Consider the following 18,261-nt stretch of genomic DNA (forward strand, 5'->3'; position numbering starts at 1 on the left):
CATACACTTCCACATGCAATGAGTCAGGGTGTGGCAGTGAGTGTGGAAACTCATGGTCACCTGCAATCCTCTTCATCCATGAGGCCTCGTCAATGCCCAGGTTGTTGTTGAGGATCTTGAGGATGTTGCCGAGTATGAGGCTGAGGTGCTCTGAGGTCACGGTCGTGCAGAAGACACTGCCCCCACTGCTTGGCTGGTTCTCAGGACCCCTCTCCCACCAGTAGGACAGATAGTTACACAGCATGGGCAGGACCACTTCGATCACGTGGGGCATCTCTGTGTACCGTGCTCCAGACTCAGCCATGTCATTGATGTCCTTCATCAGACCATCCAGCCGCGGCATCCCGGGACACATCTCCTCGACAGAATCTGGTATGCCTAGGACTAAAAACACCACAGTGGATTAATATGTAATTTACATGTTACATCAGCAAGTTATGTCCTTTTTCCTATGTCTTTAAAGAATTGAATTATCATATCCATGTTTACAACTGTTTGATTTAGCCCCTTGGTGCATCTCCGGTAATGCACTCTGCATTTTAGAATAATTAAATAGCACTCACTGGCTCGTTCTCTGGCACTCTTGGTATTAAAGACAGAGCAGGGGTTGTACATATTCAGCATTGGTTCCAGAAAGGCTACAGGCATGGCCCCAGCCAGAGTGGCCAAACACTGACCGAGTGCTGGCAGCTGCCTAAAGGCCACAAAGACAGTTGTTAAAAGTTAGTGTGTTTCTTAACCGAGTCTTTGAGCAATCAACGTGATTTTAAGCATGGATACCTTTCTACATAGATGTTTTTCCCAGTGCCAAGAGCATACAGGCTGGTTAGGATTCGATAGCAGGACACTTGGACATCATCCACTGAAAAGAAAGTAAAATCAGGAAAATAAAAGTGTGTACTGCACTTACTGCACTGCACTGATAAGTAGGTTTAAATAGCTTTGCAGTGGAGCAGGGAGGGTTTTCAGTATCAGGCTGCAACGTTAAATTGAAAAAGGTGAACGGGGAGGGAATTACTTTCTGAATGTGTTGTATATAAAGTGTGAATTGACACTTGACTCCAGTTTTTAGCACCTCTCAAACAGCACGTTTGATCATTGTTCAGCTGTCAGGACTCACAGAGCAGGTCGACTCCAAAGTGGTGTTGAGTGATGTGTTCAAACAGAGCGGTTAAGATGGGGAGCAGCGCTACGGTGGTGTAGTTGATATTCTGCGACACCCCTTTCATCTGCGAGCGGGAGTGAGTGAACTTCCCCAGTTTGAGGTTCTCAAATGTCTTCTCCAAGTCCTCTGCAGCGTTCTCAAAGAATGTCCTGAGCCCCACCCGCACCATCTCTGAGCCTGACTTCATCACCGTCCTGTTGGAGTGAAAGAGAGCTCAATAAGTAAATAAAACTAATTGAGGTTATATGCAAGGGCAGAGCTATAGGAAACCACTGGATGTACCCATTAGTATGCAAAGGACAACCCTGTTTACTCAGAGTCGACAAACTCATATTTACAATTACTTCAATCTCACAGCCTGTGAAGGTTTTCTTCATGAAATATGGGAGTATGAGTATCAACCCGACCACCCTTACACTGAAACATAAATGATTTACAGTATTTAATGAATTAGGTGGATGTTTAAATTCAAGGTGAGCTTTCCTGTGCGTCTACTTATACTGGGTGACACTTCATAGCGCAGTCCATTAATTTGATTAGTCTGTCCAATTGCAGCATTTCACAGTTCATAACATAGCTAAATGAATTACCCATTGTTAAGCCTTTCTCCTTCCTACTGAGTCCCAGTAGGAAATATAATACAGAGTCTGTGGGCATCAGCTGTAGCGCTTCAGCAAAAATAAGACACAATAACACGTCACTGATTTAGCCTCAGTTCGAATCAGCTGCATTAACGAACTGTACGTTGTCTCCAAAGAACACTAAAAGCCTTGGGCAACATGTGGCATATGAAATTGGTTTTACTTTGCTCTTTGTGAATGCCAAGGTTTACCCATAAGAAACTGGAGCAATCATTTTTAAAAAAAGAAAATGACAAATTTGCTCTCCTTGAAGGCCCAAAAGAGTGTAGAATCAAAGTCATAACTTTACACAGGGAAAAATATAATTGGCTTTTTAAGCAATTCGTTTTTCTGCTCATTCATTATTGAACTGAGAGCTTTTGTTAACAACTTTTCCTTCTAAATGTCTTAAACTTTCTATTTCAAGTGGAAATCTCAGAGCGTCCAGGAAGAGGAAGACGTTCCAGGTTCCGTTGTGAGTGTTAGAGCTGCCAAATTCGTCCTCACCTGGTGTCCAGAGTGTGTGCCAGGATATGCAGGCAGCTCACCATGGTGGTGGAATCACTCCCTGTGAGACAACATGAACACAAAATCATACAAAACGATGTGAACATGCACACTGTCAACCATGTGCAAGAACTTGATATGATAGTATTATAGCGTCTACATAATTGTGGGCTAAAACCACATTATTAGCTTCAGCTCATGTGTCAGTTCATCACTCACACTTCCACACACACAGACACTCCTGACCATTGAACGGTGATCAGCTTACCAAAGAGTGAAATCCTATGTCTGACAAGAGCTGCCAGTTTACAAAACAGGCTGGAGGAGTGAAGGTTAGAGGAAGAAAGGGAACCAGAAAGTCACAATGATTAAATTTGGGAAATAAAGATTGTTAAAGTTTAAGATTTTAAGTAAGTAAGAAGAAAGAATTATTGTCATGCTGCGGGTGATGTGACTACATGCTGTGTTAGGGCACCTGGTGACCATCTCCTTCTCCTTGTTGGAGGCGTAACCGCTGCTGCTCAGGTTTTTGTTGGGGGAGGAGAGGAAGTAGAGAGAGTGGTTCTTGAAGTATTGGTCGATAAGAGGGAGAAGAACCTGACAGAGGACAATAATGATGACCAGATCAGATCAGGATGATGGAAGTTAAATTAAAATCATGGCTGAATTTGTGTCGCATCCTTACTTTGGCAAAAAACTTGATTTCTTGTTCATGAGGGGATCTGTCCATTTTCCCACTGGCAGCCATGGCCTCTGGAATGGCAAAACACAAATAGACATTTAATATAAAGTAATGCGACTTAAATAAATATATCATGTAGTAATGTCCTATTCAATGTTAGGATACCTAGGTGACTGATGAACTCCTGAGCTGAGTCAACATACTTGAGCAGCTTCCTGAGAAACTTATAGGCAAACCTTTTCTCCATGGAGGAAGAATCCTGCTCCAGGTCCTTCAAACCTCTGTAATAACAAAATATCTATACATCAACACTTTAATGTCACTATATTTCTATGTTGGCTACTGATAGAGATAAACTATCTAAACATAATGTTAGAGAGTGGTCCCAAATGAATGCAATACATCAAAATGATAACATATTCAGGAAGAGACTATGTGTGTGTGTGTGTGTGTGTGTGTGTGTGTGTGTGTGTGTGTCGACCTTGTGATGCTATAGCCATTGATTTGCAGGAAGCGAAAAAGTTCCTGCGCCTTCTCTCGATCACGGGCCTTCTCCTTGGCTGTCAGCGTGTCATAGGGCACCAACAGAGGGTGTGTGCCTCCACCTGAGGACAAATGCAACCCAGCGTTCAGAAACGCTCAATCAGTGGAGCAGACAGACCGTTAAGCTGAACCTATTTAGTCAACACCATGCAGGCATGTTAATACTGCAACAACTGAGTGCCACCTTAATCTACCCATCCACCCACACAAACACACACACACACACACACAGAATAGTCCTTGCTGTTTTGCTGGTGTCACTGTTCAATATGCGTCCATGATTGACTTCATTAGAAAATCACCTCTGCTTCCAAGGTCACTCTTTTTCTTCTTGGCCCAGATGTTATGGTAATTTTCAGACACCACCTCCACCATCCCCTTGGACCAAAGACAAACGGTAACTCAGTGAGGAGCATGTACAGCCCACATTCCTCATTTACATTCAGGAGATTTTGCTCTTCGCTCTTCTTGCAGTCAGACAGTTCCTTTGATCCAAATGGTAAAAAGTACAGAACAAATGAGGAGTCACTCACCTGCAGTTCTCTGGAGAGGATCACATTGCTTGTGTCTATTGGGCTTGGATTGAAGCCATTTGACTGGGGATATAAAAACATTTCAAATTTCCAGTGAGACGCAGGAGTTAATTAACTATCATGTTGAAATCATTTGTTTTATGGGTGAAAATAAATAAGGAATAGGTGTGACACTGATCTGTGCTCCACTAGCAGCTGTCATCAACTTGGGTCAGCAGTAACAGCACATACTGCAACTAAGAGTGCTTGAGAACTAGCAGAGAAGACGAAAGAGTTATCTACCTGAGAGGTCTGCGATATTTTTCTCATTTTCTCATTCTCCCTCTGTTGAGACATGCTTTCTCCATCCTTGGTCCTGTCAACGCTCCATCCCATTGCTAGCATACTCTTCAGGGACTCTCTTATTGGCCATCTGTAAATCTCTTTCTCCTGAAGCACCGGAGCAGAAATGGGAAACAAGGACTAAGCCCAGGAAATCTCAATATTTAGGTTATCTCTTGTTATCAAATGTCACATTCCACATACTGTACCTTCTCAGTCAGGGCTTTGTAGGTTCTGAGCTGAGGGTGAGTCTTGGCCTTTTCATCCACACAGTCTCCGTATTTCCATCCCAGCAGCACCTGAGGCACAAGCACAGAAAAATATACAAGGGTGAAATCATTTCTTTTTGTCATCAGGGTCCGCTAAGGACATGATTTACTATTTGAAAGACTGGGTGAGACGTAGTATAGAACACATTAAGGTGTGGTGCATCACATCATGGTGCATTTACTTCTTGCTGTTCTCAGCCCTTGTGAACATTTTTGACAGATGCAACTATGCAGGCTAAGCATTTGGCACCAAAGAGAACAGAGGCCTTTTACAGAGACTAGCACAATTATTGCCAGCATGCCCACAGACCCCCTTTCGACAGTAACAAACATCTAATGGAACAGTGATACTGAAAAAAGAAAAAAGAGCAACATCATCAACATTATGTCCAGTATTTACTTGAGACAATTTGAGTGTCCTCTTTTATTCTGACTTTTGATCCAAGCCTAATACTGCCTTACTAAAATAAGGCACCTTTCCTTGGTCTTACCTTTTCTGCAGACCATTTCTCGTGGCAATGTTCTGCATATTTGTTGGCAAATTGCTCAAGCTTCTCGGGGAGTGCAATACTACAAAAAGAGTTCGACAATTAGTTCTAGACTGAATACTCCATCACTGATATGATACGGTTAGTCAAGATGTACATATACTGTATTTCTCAATGGCATCTGGCTCAAACAGCTTACTCATCATCCTCTTACTTAGCAGTATTGATGGGTTTGGGGTCAAAGTTGCCCTGAGCATCTACAGAAACAGGCTTTTCCACAGCAGTGCTAATAGAGGCATCCACGTAGTCTGGTGGCAAGGCTCCAGCTATGGCACTGAGGCAAGGCATGGCCATCTTGAATAGCTCTGGGTCATATTTCTGCATGGCGTAAGAAAAAAAGTTGCAGTTAAACTAAAATTCTGCAATATTGTTAGTACAGTTCTGCGAAATGTATTTTTATTAAACATGCACTTTATGTTTAATGTAGTTATTTTCATTTAAACCTGGACATTAAATAAAACTATACAATCACCCTAATCTGAGAGTATGTGACGCCAGAGGAAGCCCTGTTAATGAAGAAAAGTTGATGAAGCAGTGTGATTAATGGCTTTGTAGCCATTAATGTTTTCTGTTTGACCCTTTGCACAGCCTCATTCTATAAGTGTGTATTTAGAGAGATATTCTCAATTCAGCGCACACAATCCGCCCCTCGTATATATACATGCTAATCAAGACTGTGATGGATTACGTGAGTCTCGTTTAACTGATTCTCATTTGTATAGAACATTCGTGGCATATACTTTACATGCTTTCTGAGGAATGGATCCATGTTAGACACACATGATGGACAGTGAATACAGATAAGTGGCCCCTCACCCTCTGGGACAGAGAATCAAAGACTCCCCAGAAGATTTTCTTGGTGAGCAGTAATTCATCCTCAGATGCCGTGCCATAGCTGCCCCAGCCCGACAGGAGGCAGTAGTATTTCCAGTTCTGTTCATAGTGGTTGGTTAGCAGCTGGAGCAAACAGAGGGGGGAGAAGGGCAAGACAGAGTGACTGAAAGACACAGGTGAACACCTGTATTATTACAATCAAACTGCTCTAGAGTTGGTGGAAATGTACTGTTGGTAGGTCTCCACCAAGCAGACAATCTATAAACAGAGGTAGCAAAGGTTGACCATGCAGCGACCACACAAACAAAACTACCCTTATGTTACAGAAAGGGGCTAAAGCATGTGGTTAGGGAATATGAAATACAGAGCGAAGAAATGTTTGCTCACCCTGAGAGGCATCTTGCAGTAATCGGTCAGCAAGGGGACATCAAAGACAAGACGACACAGGAGCTGCTGTAGCATAGAGGGACGAAGGTGTCTGCAGAATATTGAGAGAGAGATAAGAGCGGTGCTGCTGCCCTGGGCTGACTTCAACCATCACATCTTCACACTAAACCACTTTTGTCACACTGACTTAGCGGATTATTTAGGGAACTCTGGCTCTGAGTTATAGTAGAAATTAGTAGAAAGCTAATAAAATGTTCTGTAAATTCCTGCCAGCAGAGATATCACAAGTGTTTGGTGTGTTATCACTGGGTAGAGAAAGGTTTAACTATTTATAAAGAGTTTCTTCTGCTCCTCACTTGCAGACAGACAGCAGGCACTCTTCTATGGCATCTCTCTGGGCCTTCGTCAGTGACCGGCCCTTGGAAAGGCGATAGATGGTGTGAAGAGTGGAGCCAATGAGGGTGGCATAGTGCTCAGTGCCAGCGAAGAGGGGGGCACAGCGGGTGAGGAGGGGTAGCATGGCTGACCCGATGTAGCGATTCATGGCTAGGGCTGTCTCAGTAGTACACAAACCCTCCTGTAATAATAATAATAATAATTATTATTAATAAACACATGCTGTTTATTACTCCCTTGTGTTGCTGTCAGCTTTACCTACCGTATCCATAGACGTAGCTGCTCTTAAGTCAGGAAGGAAGCCCACTTCGAGTAGGTGAAGCAAAAAGCTCTGGTCCTCGATGCCATACACCCGGTCCAAAAACAGCACCATGGGAGCCTTATGGTCTGGACAGAAGCTGGCTGACATGTCAGGTTCTGTCACTGAACCATCTGAGAGAATACAGACAAAGAAAGGAGGGCAAAACATTTTGAACAGAGTACTCCAGGTGTAAATTCCCTTGGTACAACTACAGTACATAATGACAAGTCTTTTCTGATTAAGAGAGTCATGTGTATTCATTAGGCAGCATGCAGCAGACTGTGGATGAGAGTTTTCTGGTGCTGGAGCCGCTTCTGTCTTCACTCTTGGCCTGCTGACAGAGCTTGTGTGGCGGTGCTCACAGCAGCAAATTTAAGAGGCGAGTTGTGCCATGCTTATGCAGATCAATCAATAGAGCAAGACAGCTCGCTATAGAAATGATCTGGCTTACTCGGAGCTATGGGAGTGTGCAGTAAAGCGTTGTGCTGATTAAAAAGGCATGAGCAGTGAAATGGAATCAATAACCTTCCACCTTGCATTGAATGTGTAGAGTTTTGTAGACATGTTGTAGCATGCAAATGAAGAGGTTGTGTCTTCTGAGGAGGTTTAAAGGTATATTGTAACCATATTGTGACTAGCACCTTTGTTGATGACAGGGATTTTGAGTGGTATGCTGATAATTCCCACCAGGTCCTCAATGGGCACCAGAGAGCGCAGTATGGCACGAATACGCAAGGCTTCACCTTTCCCCTTGCTGATGAGCTAAAGAGGGAAAAGGACGTGAATTCTGGGAAATGAAAAACAGCTAAATAATGACAATTTCTAAGAAACATACATGCATTTCTGGGGCACAACGTCCCAACAGGTCAATAAGTGCAGAGTAGAAGGACATGATGGCATTGCCCATGTGTACCACCTCCTCCTCATGATCACCATCAGCAGACCTACCAGCAGAGAAAGTGAAGAGTAGAGGACAAAAAACTCAGACAAGAGGAACATTTTTAAAAGGATCTAGTGGGATGAGCAGCCGATCATAAGGGTCAGGCCTCAGCTTTGATTTGATTAGCTTTGCCTGATCTTCATGGCTTACACATCGGGGCTGATTCCCTGGACAGAGCCAGGCAGATCCAAAGCCGGCGTCTCAGAGATCTTAATGGCTTCCTTCATGGCTGCCAGCAGACCGTTCCCTCCCTCTCCCCTCAGGGCAGGTCCGAAACACTCCGGGCGACGGATGAGCAGCTTGACCACAACACTGGAGTTCTCCTCCACGCTCTCACCTGAAACACAAGTAATGTGAATGGATGATGCATAATAAATGTCAGCACACATTTAGATTCTGTAGCATCTCACATATAAACAGCACTATTCTTAAGCCTCAGGCAAAAAACAGGTAAACTTCAGGCAAGTGACTGACGTTCTTGGACACTTGGTTGAACCTTTGGAAGCATTTTGTTTATATTCAGACAGCACTGAGATACAGTGAGTGAGTGTCAAATAGAATAAGCAAGGGGATGGCAACAGCAGTTGTACCATTTACGAAGACAGCAAACCGCAAGAAGGAAAGGTAACGCTCTCCCTCAATGGGGTTCCAGCCAATGTCAGGATAACCTTTAGCCAGGAGCATCGGACAACACTGGAGACCACAGCCTGCTAGGTAAGTGACCACCTACAACAAAGAACACACAGTACAGAACATAATAAATATGGTTTCATCTGTTTATCCTTTTTCAACTTGAGTATATCCTTCCAATGTAAAAAAAAAACACATTGGTGGATCCCTCAATTTCAACTGACTTTTCCTGTACAGAAAATAAAACTCACCAAAAATAGCAGGAAGTGTTACCTTGTCAAGATCAGGTTCTTCCAGTGCCAGAGCCAGGCCGTTGTTGTCCATCACTGAGGAGGCAGCCACATCTAGAGGAGTGGAGCCTCTCATAGCTGGTGAAGCTACAATCGAAACACACATGCATCATCAATCAACAGTTTCTTTTTATTTGTTGTTGTTTGCTTACTCTGTCACATGTATGCAACTTGCTTTGACCTGTTTAATGAGCAACCTGTGATCTGTATGTGTGTACTGTATACTGTAGCTTCACTATAGGAAGTTTGTGCATCCAGCGGAGATGCTCTCTCACCCCAGCAGGGAGCTCAGACTGTGGCGTTCCCATCTAACAGAATGTGAGATCAGTAGCACACTTTGCAGAAAGATTCTCAGTGCTCAGATGCACAGAACAAACCCTATGATAGCAAAAGGTGTTATTGCAATGTGTCACTCGTAATAATGAAAATGCTGAAATGAAAGTCCTTGGAGTTTGTTTTTCATCGTGCAGCTGGTTCTACAGGTGGCAAGTGTAGCAACCATAATATCTTCAGTTGCATCTTCATTTTCATTTTACATCCTACAATTTGCAGGATTTGGTTGATTCATACTCAGTTTGATCTACATCTAGTGAAATAATGTAGTAGCTTAGCTGATCTCCAAGTAGTATGATGGATATTAAAAAAAAGGTAACTAAACAGAGACATCGAGAGCTGTACCCACCAAGACCCACACTGCTATTCTGCAGTAGGTAGCTCAGATGGTCAAACATGGCCTTCTGGTTCTGGCGGCTGATCCGGCAAAAGTAGCATAGGAAGCGACAACAGCTCGCCACCATCCGGGGGAATGCAATTTCCTGTGGGATTTCACATAGAGACTAATTACGGTCATGCATCTGCGCTAGTTGGACTTTAATACAAAGTCTTTATTTATGCACAGTGAAAACAAATATAGACTAGACATGGTTAAAAATTGTCACCTAAAAAGCAGCAGTTGGATAATAAGTGCTTTTGAGGGGGTGCTGATTTAATCTGGAGCAGAGTGTTCATTTTAATGACCTTCCCAGGGTTTGTTACTGTAAATCTTTCTTCTTAATTAATGTCTTAAAAGGCCCGACATGTTCAAACAGTGCCAGCCAGCCAGCCTCATTGTGTTCTTTGCGTCCTCGCTTTCAGACTGTGCTGCTCATTAACGCACACATATTTTATACACAAACGACAGAAGCAGAGATAAACACAGAGGGAGAAGTTGTTAAACCTGGGACTTGTCTCCTCCAAGAACATTGACCATGACCTCCATGACAGTCTCGTGCATGCCAAGTATTCTCATTAAGTTCGGGTGCTGGTAGAAAACCTTGTTGTTCATGATATCGCTGGAGATGGAAAAAATAATAATCATTATATTATATATATATATATATATATATATATATATATATATATATATATATAATATTATTATATTATATATAAATAATTTAAAGCATGTGTATCTTTTAATATAAAGGAGGACTTTGGAGAATTAATAAAACATGTAGCAACCCACCTCAAGCCATCGATCATGAGTTTCTCCTCTTCTTTCCCCATGCGAACAGACAGCAGAGATCTGATCTGCCCCAAGGAGGCCAGGAGGTTAATGGTGTCCTGAACTGAGGCAGCACTGATGGTGTAAGTCTTCCTCATGGCTCGAAGGAGCTCCCCAATGCTGTCATACTGCCGCCTGAGCAGGCTGAACATCTTGCGAACGAGCTCTGGGTCCTGGATATGACACTCCTGGGCCCAGCTCACCATCGTCTGAGAGATCAGCTCCTTCAGGTTGGCTGGAAAGAAGATTGGGTGAAGACAATTGATAAGTTTGTTTTATTAAAATGAGTTGTAAACATAATAACAAGCATGCCCCTAAATTGCTTTCTATTATTATTTGGTGTTATGGAGGTCTACATAGTGTAGCAGAACCTTTTCACTGAAAACAGCTGCCTTCCTCTGCAGGAAAACAACAGTAATTTCAACAACTGTTAAAAACAAAACATTGATTACTGCACTTAAACTGTTGCATAGCTAATATTACATTAGTCTCTCCCTGCATGCTTAAATGTAAATTCACTTTCCAGAGATTTCCCGACATTTAGGAGGATTCTCATAAAAAATAAAAACAGCTATGTAGCTATATAATAATTATTTATGGAGCAACAAAGGAACAATACATTAAACGCATATTAAACAATAAGATAAATTCGCTTTTTAAAAGGACAGAGAAAGTTTTAAAGGGCCCATTGCAGTGTCTTAGAAGATGCATATTACTGGCCTTCAGAGAAAAACACTATAATATTTCTCTCCAATAACTGAGATCACACCAAAGACAAAAATTTTTTAAGCATGTCTTCCTTAGACCCACACACTCACACACACACACACACACACACACACACACCTCCTCCAATATGACGCCCTATTAGACTGATGTGATGTTACCGGATTCTCCACTTAGCTGGGTATTCCCACCTTTTCACTGTCAGTGCAGGGTATTGAAAAGATAAAAAAAAAAAAAGGACTCAATTCAAAGGCTGTATTCCCAAATTGACTCACTGATGCAAATAAGACCTTGCACACAGAACAAAAACAACAGACAGCTCCTTCAAAGCGTTTCACGTGACTTCAGTCGGGCTAACGGGACTGCACACGTGTCTAAGCCACCACTACAAGCCTCCACTTTTAAAGGAGGGCTAATCAGCTGGCATCCAACAATGTCAGAGTTATTTTCTTCTTCTGTGCAAAGTGAGAACACACACAGCGAGGCAAATTTTAAGTGGAGCGGAAGACGGCCCTGTTATGTAAAGAATAAGGGAGAGGAAGTGGATGATGTATTAATAGTTCTGAACAGCATTATAGCCTGCTTCTGTTGTTGAATGGAGACATTTGTTTGGACATCCCATACGTGGGTTACCCTTAAGGCTTCATTAAAACTCGATCAATAGGTTGTGTGGGTGAGTTGGTGTGCACATTTGTTTTTGTGTGTGTTCTTGGGGTATAAATAAACAAGAACAACAAGACATCAATTAAACATCGCAGAAACATAAAAGATGGAGCAATTTACACACAATTGATTTTCTTCAGAGCGCTGCAATTAGGTGATTGTATTTTTTAAGGCCACCGTGACTGGTTGATTGGATCTGTTGGTTTTCCAACAGACTGTTTCATACCAGGCTGTCAATCAATGTAAGTGTGTGTGTGTGTGTGTGTGTATATGTGTGAATGTTGTGCGATGGGTGAGGAGCCAGCAGAATGTCATAGCCAGCGGTAACCGATCCTGCCGCAGTGACTTGTGTGGCTGTCAGAGAAAGGGCAGAAGCACCAGCTTGCTCCAAAATGAGAAGTGACATTTCTTCCTCTCAGCCAACATGCTTCACAACACCTGACTCCCATTCTGTCACACTATCAAACACGCTCATTCAATCCCCCCTCCCTCTGTTTTGCTCCTGGACACACTCCTCTGGCACTTTCCCCCTCGCTGCGCCACAACAAACAAATCTGACCCGTCTGGAGTTACACTGATGGATGGAAGCAGTTTTTTTTTAGAAATGAGAGATCACACAACTCCATCATGTTTCTTTAAAGCAGTTCATGAGCAGCTCGTTTGAGCATGTTTCTGGTGGATAAACGATTAAACCCAGAGTTCTGCTCTGCTTTTGCTTCATTCTTATAATGAATAAAATGATGGATCGAGAACTTCCATTGACAGTTCGTCTTCCCTTCCCTGCATGCTAACATATGCGTGCAGGCTCAAACTTTAGGTTCGATTCTCACTTCATTGCTGCTCTCTCTTCCTGTCACTCTCTGTTGCTTTCTCTGTTTCAGAAGTAAAAGTGATGCACCTGAACTTGCTGTCACTACAAACCAGTCCTCTAATCAGTCTCTCAATCTTTTATACAACACCCCGCGGACACCACCAACAAAAGCACTCTTTCAAAAAAACAACATAGTATCCTCTATTTTCATCAGGTCAGTGCTGTGGTCTTACACGCTCCTTATCAAGGTCCCCCCTAATCCCAGGAGAGAGATTGTGTTTCAGTGTCTGCAGACGGGGCCACATATTCCAGCCCTAATTTATCCATCTGCAGTTGGGCAGTCCTTGCGCCAGCATCATTTTCAGGAATAGACGAGGACGGTATGGTGAAGCAACTGCTGACAGATTGTTAGAAAGGTTTTTGTAAGTAATAAAGTTCCCTGTCTTTCGTTAGCTAGTTTCTTTCTATGCAATATATAGTTTTAGCGCCAGAAAAGGGTAACACCCAGAAAAATATGAGAGAGAAATTGCTGTAAGCTAATAAATAAAACTCAAGCTGTGAACAGCGGCTTCAAATGGCGCGCTGCCTTCTACACTGAAGCCCAGCAGAGCAACATAGAGTCTATTTTTTACCAGTAATAATTTGCCATCAGTGACTTGGTGGTGGTCCCTGGCACAGAGTGGTGCTTGAGACAGAAAATTAGGTACAACTTGTTCTGCATTTGTAGCACCCCAGTTATTGAGTTCTGTGATTGAAATGCTTTTTGTTCCTGTGTGTGCTCATAGTTGTGTAGTTTTTGGCCCACGCACGCACAGGTGCCTAAGGATTTAATTAAGTGAAAGATTTGGTTTTATGGTCATATTTTTTCTTTCTCTCATCTTTCTCAGAGCAGCTGATGGAAGATGCTCTTCACTCGGGAGCCTCTTCCCCCACCAAGCTCCATATTACCATAATGAAATTGAAAAGAAATTGAAATGGAAATGACTGCTTTAGTCCACATGACACCAGCCAGACAAATAGAAAGACGACTGATGGCGCTAGTGCAGCAAAACTCGGGGGCTCTTTTAATTCTCTGTCTAAGCTCAGAACAGAGGCAATGAGCTCTTACAGCTGTATAGACTGTAAACAAACACAATGTAGGATAAGTGGATGGATGTGTGTGTTCTGAGGAGGCAGTAACAAATATAAAAACCCTATGCATAGAAAATCTAGGACTTTGTGTTTAAAAAATACTAATCGATATGAAAACAGTGATGATGTTTTCTTTATCAATGTCTTTTTTTTTTAATAAAGTAAAAGCTAGTGAATAAGGTTTTTCCTTTTTCCCTGTTTACAGGTTGCTGTTGTCTCTGTGTGTTGCTATGGCTACAGGGACACGCTTGGTTTGAAGCTTACTGGCAGTAATATGTATTTAGAGGTGAGGTGAGCTGAGGTGATGTCAGAGCTAACAAATAGTTCTAATTCATATCTTGAGGCCAATCACAAATCTATTTTTAACCAAACAACTATTAACATATTACAATAAAAACAGTGATTTCCTCACATGGCGCAGATTGCTCCTTCTCCGTGGGCTCCTTTACTTTATGAGACTGGCCTTTGATCTTGTTCACCAGCATTAGGAGACGACCTTTGATAGATGTATTTTGTTCGTCTTCGTCTTCCTCCATAGGGATTCCTACACGGCACAAACAGGAAGACACACTATATACATGGAGCATATCAAAGCAATATTTCTATCAAGATGGGATCCTGTGAGCTCAGCAGACATGTTTGTAGCCAATGTGTTCGATGAGCAACGCAGGATGTGCAGAGTCTCCTATTTTGCGGCGATTTCACGTTGAGTTTTATTGTTGCCATGACAGGTTGGTGGCATGGCTGAAATTGCTATTAGATTGGTAGTGTCACAGAGAGTTGGGCAATTCCATTATTTATGGAAACAACAAAATGTCAGAGCAGTGTGAGAGGCACTGAACTATAACTCCTCTGTCAAGAGACACATGGACATGCAGAGAGGGAAACAGAAAGCATTTCTGAGAGCAAGTACTGGCACCATGCAGACACAGTGGCAATCACAGCAAAAAGAGCTATTATTGTATATGCTTTCTTTTTCATTTGAAAAGTGGGCAATACATTGTAAAATTACTGTTATCTTAATTTATAAGGTTCTTAAAATGTAAGGACATCGTACTGTATCATATTAGATGCAATAATGCATAATGATTCACGATAATGTTACAGGATCTGGTGAGGCAGCTAATTTAGGTTGTGCAAAATCTGCATCTCACCACAATGGAGCTGCAGTTGGTTGTGAAAATCATAGAGTTCCTCCTGGATGTCTGTTGGACATGGGCAGTCCTCGCCCATACTGAAGGTCAGCAGCATGTTGATCTAAAGGGAAAACATACAAAGTCCGACAAGTAAATTAAATGCCCTTAAAAGGAGATGATGTACATGACGGAGAGAAAGAAAAGACACCTAAAGTGTCTGATTCCTCCTTGTGAAGTCATTAAAGTAGCTGTGAAGCATTGAACCCTGTCTCCAAATGTGGCCCTAAAGGGATACTGTACCGCGCGCGTGTGTGTGTGTGCATGCACTTGACTCTGCACTCTCATTAGAGTGTGACTGACATGAAGCCACAGACAAGAAAGGTGAATTTGCCTTCAGGCTTTCTTTACTATCTAGATGTGCGTGCACACACACACACACACACACACACAAAAAGAGTGCTCTGGGGAATATTTAGAGTAGCTCTCATTCACGTTTAGCCACTGAGACAAACTTTGGGAATTCAGCTTTACAAAAATCTAAAGGGAATCTGGTGGGAGACAAAGAAATTAGCTATGTACTCTGTGTGGAAAATTACAAAAGTTACGTTCCCCGATGAATTATAGAAATGCATGCATCATTTGAAGCAGCCAGCCTCCAGGCTTTATTTCAGTTCAGTCAGTAGCTTAAATTTCTTGTGTGAAGCCATTTACCCCATGTGACTGATTTGAACTTTGATATCAGTTTTTTTGGATGATCAGAGCTCCTCTGGGAGGCGTATGACAGTTTGATTGACATCTCCCTGTGAGTACGATCTGTCAGACTCAGAAATCACAGCTTCAGTCCAATCGCAACAGACTATGGTCTTAATAGTGTCACCTGTTCTTGAGGAGGCGATCTGAATTCTTTGGTCTTCTTTGCAGTAACCGCCGCTGACATGTTGAGGGCCAGCATCAGCTCATTGTAGCGGAACTTCTGGTTGTACTGCAGCTTCGAGACAAAGCTGTCGGAAAACGACACGATGGCCTCGATACGGTGCTTCAGCTCACAGTCACAGAAATAGTGGAGAAGCTCGCACATCTGGGCAACAGACAAGGGGAGGAGATCAACAACAACAACACTGCCAGGACTGTTGCGTCACTGTTTTGCTCGCCTAGATACAGCTGTTACAAACAAGCCTGTTAGGAAAACATATAAACAGCATTACATCAGATTATCCCACCTATTAAAGAGACATTTTAACCAGAGAGATCATTTGTTCAATACAGAGAGAGAGGGCCATTTCATGTTTGACTGACTTGTGAATAGGTCTATTACAGCAGAGCAGTTATGAAGCATGTGATTGGAAATGCAGCTGCGTTAGTCTTTAGAAGTGCTTTGGCATTAGTAGATGAAGATGTCCATCGATTTTACATATCGGTGTTTAACATGTTTAAGATAGTGCCTAATCTGTTCATGTGTGTTCATTACTACCTGTCGTTTAACGGGCTCAGGCAGCCTTTTCTCCAGCAGGCCTTTCATTGGCTGTTTAGCCTCTTTGGCTGCCTCCTTTTCTCCAGCTTCCACAGCCTTCTCCTCTGTCCCTTTGAGTCCTTCTTTGTCTGTAGATCCCATGGCTCCCTCCTCACGTGTCTCTCTGAAAACATTCGGGTCAATGAGCAGCAAGATCTTTTGAACATCCTCGCTGCCTAATACGCCCATAGTGAGCAAAGTGCTGATGAGCTTGAGGATTGGCACAAACTGGTACTCCACACCTCCTCCTACAGGATCTCGAATATGGTGCCCTCCACCTTGGACAGCCTCAGTCAACATCACAATCGCTTTCTCCTTCAGTGCATCTAGTGGGACTTGAGGACTGTAAAGGTGTTGCTCCCGCTTGGTGTTGATGAAACAGGGTGGAGCAAAGTTCAGGCGCGGTTTGAGTGACGTGCTAAGGCCCACCCCTGGTGGAAGGTGCTTTTTGTTAGTGTCAGAGAAGAGACGGATGGAGCGCGTCTCGGGCGTGACGGGTATGATGAACTCATCTTTCATCATGAGTCGAGCCTCTTTGGCTGTCTCCAGGTGGATGCTGATCAGGACGTTGTAGAAGCCCTCGCGCAGCATGCCTGACAGGTACTGGTTGTCAATAGTGTATAAGAGTTGGGATTGGTCCAGGTGGCTGCACAGGGCATGGGCCACACGGGTGTTTCCCAGAGCGCAGAGGGCACAGTAGAGCTTTAACGTGTGATAATGGAACTTCCTCAGGTCCTCCTGCTCAGACAGCTCCATTATATCGACACACCTTTGAAATGAAAGGGGGAGAGATTTTAAGACAACCAAAGAAAATCAGCCTGTTCAGCTTTGTGTTTGACGATGTATCTTACACTGCAACAGCCCTGTGTAGTGCAACTAATGATTCTGAAGTTTAAATCTTAGTTAACTAAGCATCCGTATCTTTCATGTACTGTATGTGTACTGTACCTGTTCTCCTCAGGTATGTGCACAGCCAACATTTGCAGAGGCTCCACACACTGGACCACCCACCCATGTCTGTCGTTGACCCTGGCTGTTTCCACTTTAAGGAAAGTATTGGGCATACGGCTCCAAAGAACTGCGTTGATGGTCTGGACGTCAAGCCGAGGCGGACACTGGGGCACCGGGTTCTTATGTTCACTCTTAAAAATGGCTGAAGAAAGAGGCATGGCATTCTGGAGAGAGTAAATAAACACGGATGTAATGAAAAAAAAATGTCAATGCCAAAGTGGTTAAAGGACACAAAGTACAGTACACAATATTCAGCACCCTGACCTCGACACTCTTAGTACACTCTGGGTGACGCCTCGGAAAGTAATTCGTGCATGAAAATAATTATGCTGTCGTTTCTCTGGAGAAGACAGTGGAAATTTGTCTGCGACTTATTTCTCTTGTGTCAGTGATACTTTATTGCTCAGTCACAGTCTTCTCTTTTTCTCTTCCAAACAAAAGCAAACACTTGTCATGCTAGTGAAGCGTTCAGTATGTTTGGTGCAGATATAGACAGTACAGTATCATGTTGAAATGTTAACCTAGTGAAGCCAGCTGGGAAGTGTCTAGCTGTGCATCACTGTGTGTGGTCTGCATCTCTGAACACAAGGTGAGATACAGGAAAGGTACTGCTGCACTTGTTAAATTGAAAAGGAGCATACTGTGAGCATTTCCATGATCACTACTGTACATGTTTATACAATACTGACATCTTTCTTGCTTCTTTGCATTGTAGGTCCACAATTATCCACTATATAATAACCATACATCCTTAAATATACCTA

General features: G+C 42.9%; 1 protein-coding gene across 1 annotated transcript in view; it reads right to left on the reverse strand.

The window, feature by feature from the left end:
- Window positions 1-18,261, reverse strand: part of LOC113159052 (ryanodine receptor 3-like) — an 80,166-nt gene that overhangs the window by 18,747 nt on the left and 43,158 nt on the right. The window contains exons 35-67 of the mRNA XM_026355525.1: window positions 17,435-17,661; window positions 16,448-17,255; window positions 15,854-16,054; window positions 14,995-15,097; window positions 14,253-14,384; window positions 10,471-10,744; window positions 10,183-10,297; window positions 9,649-9,781; window positions 8,950-9,053; window positions 8,637-8,772; window positions 8,197-8,383; window positions 7,942-8,050; window positions 7,748-7,868; window positions 7,068-7,237; window positions 6,766-6,986; window positions 6,410-6,500; window positions 6,005-6,145; window positions 5,343-5,506; window positions 5,132-5,210; window positions 4,581-4,670; window positions 4,333-4,479; window positions 4,051-4,113; window positions 3,820-3,895; window positions 3,456-3,579; window positions 3,140-3,255; window positions 2,978-3,045; window positions 2,768-2,889; window positions 2,561-2,610; window positions 2,293-2,353; window positions 1,121-1,359; window positions 781-862; window positions 564-694; window positions 61-384 (exon numbers count right to left, since the gene is read on the reverse strand). Of these exons, the coding sequence (XP_026211310.1) occupies window positions 61-384; window positions 564-694; window positions 781-862; window positions 1,121-1,359; window positions 2,293-2,353; window positions 2,561-2,610; window positions 2,768-2,889; window positions 2,978-3,045; window positions 3,140-3,255; window positions 3,456-3,579; window positions 3,820-3,895; window positions 4,051-4,113; window positions 4,333-4,479; window positions 4,581-4,670; window positions 5,132-5,210; window positions 5,343-5,506; window positions 6,005-6,145; window positions 6,410-6,500; window positions 6,766-6,986; window positions 7,068-7,237; window positions 7,748-7,868; window positions 7,942-8,050; window positions 8,197-8,383; window positions 8,637-8,772; window positions 8,950-9,053; window positions 9,649-9,781; window positions 10,183-10,297; window positions 10,471-10,744; window positions 14,253-14,384; window positions 14,995-15,097; window positions 15,854-16,054; window positions 16,448-17,255; window positions 17,435-17,661 (5,209 nt within the window). The remainder of the gene's footprint in view (window positions 1-60; window positions 385-563; window positions 695-780; window positions 863-1,120; window positions 1,360-2,292; window positions 2,354-2,560; window positions 2,611-2,767; window positions 2,890-2,977; window positions 3,046-3,139; window positions 3,256-3,455; window positions 3,580-3,819; window positions 3,896-4,050; window positions 4,114-4,332; window positions 4,480-4,580; window positions 4,671-5,131; window positions 5,211-5,342; window positions 5,507-6,004; window positions 6,146-6,409; window positions 6,501-6,765; window positions 6,987-7,067; window positions 7,238-7,747; window positions 7,869-7,941; window positions 8,051-8,196; window positions 8,384-8,636; window positions 8,773-8,949; window positions 9,054-9,648; window positions 9,782-10,182; window positions 10,298-10,470; window positions 10,745-14,252; window positions 14,385-14,994; window positions 15,098-15,853; window positions 16,055-16,447; window positions 17,256-17,434; window positions 17,662-18,261) is intronic.

This window comes from Anabas testudineus, chromosome 12 (assembly GCF_900324465.2).
Source record: "Anabas testudineus chromosome 12, fAnaTes1.2, whole genome shotgun sequence".
NCBI classification, from domain to species: Eukaryota; Metazoa; Chordata; class Actinopteri; order Anabantiformes; family Anabantidae; genus Anabas; species Anabas testudineus.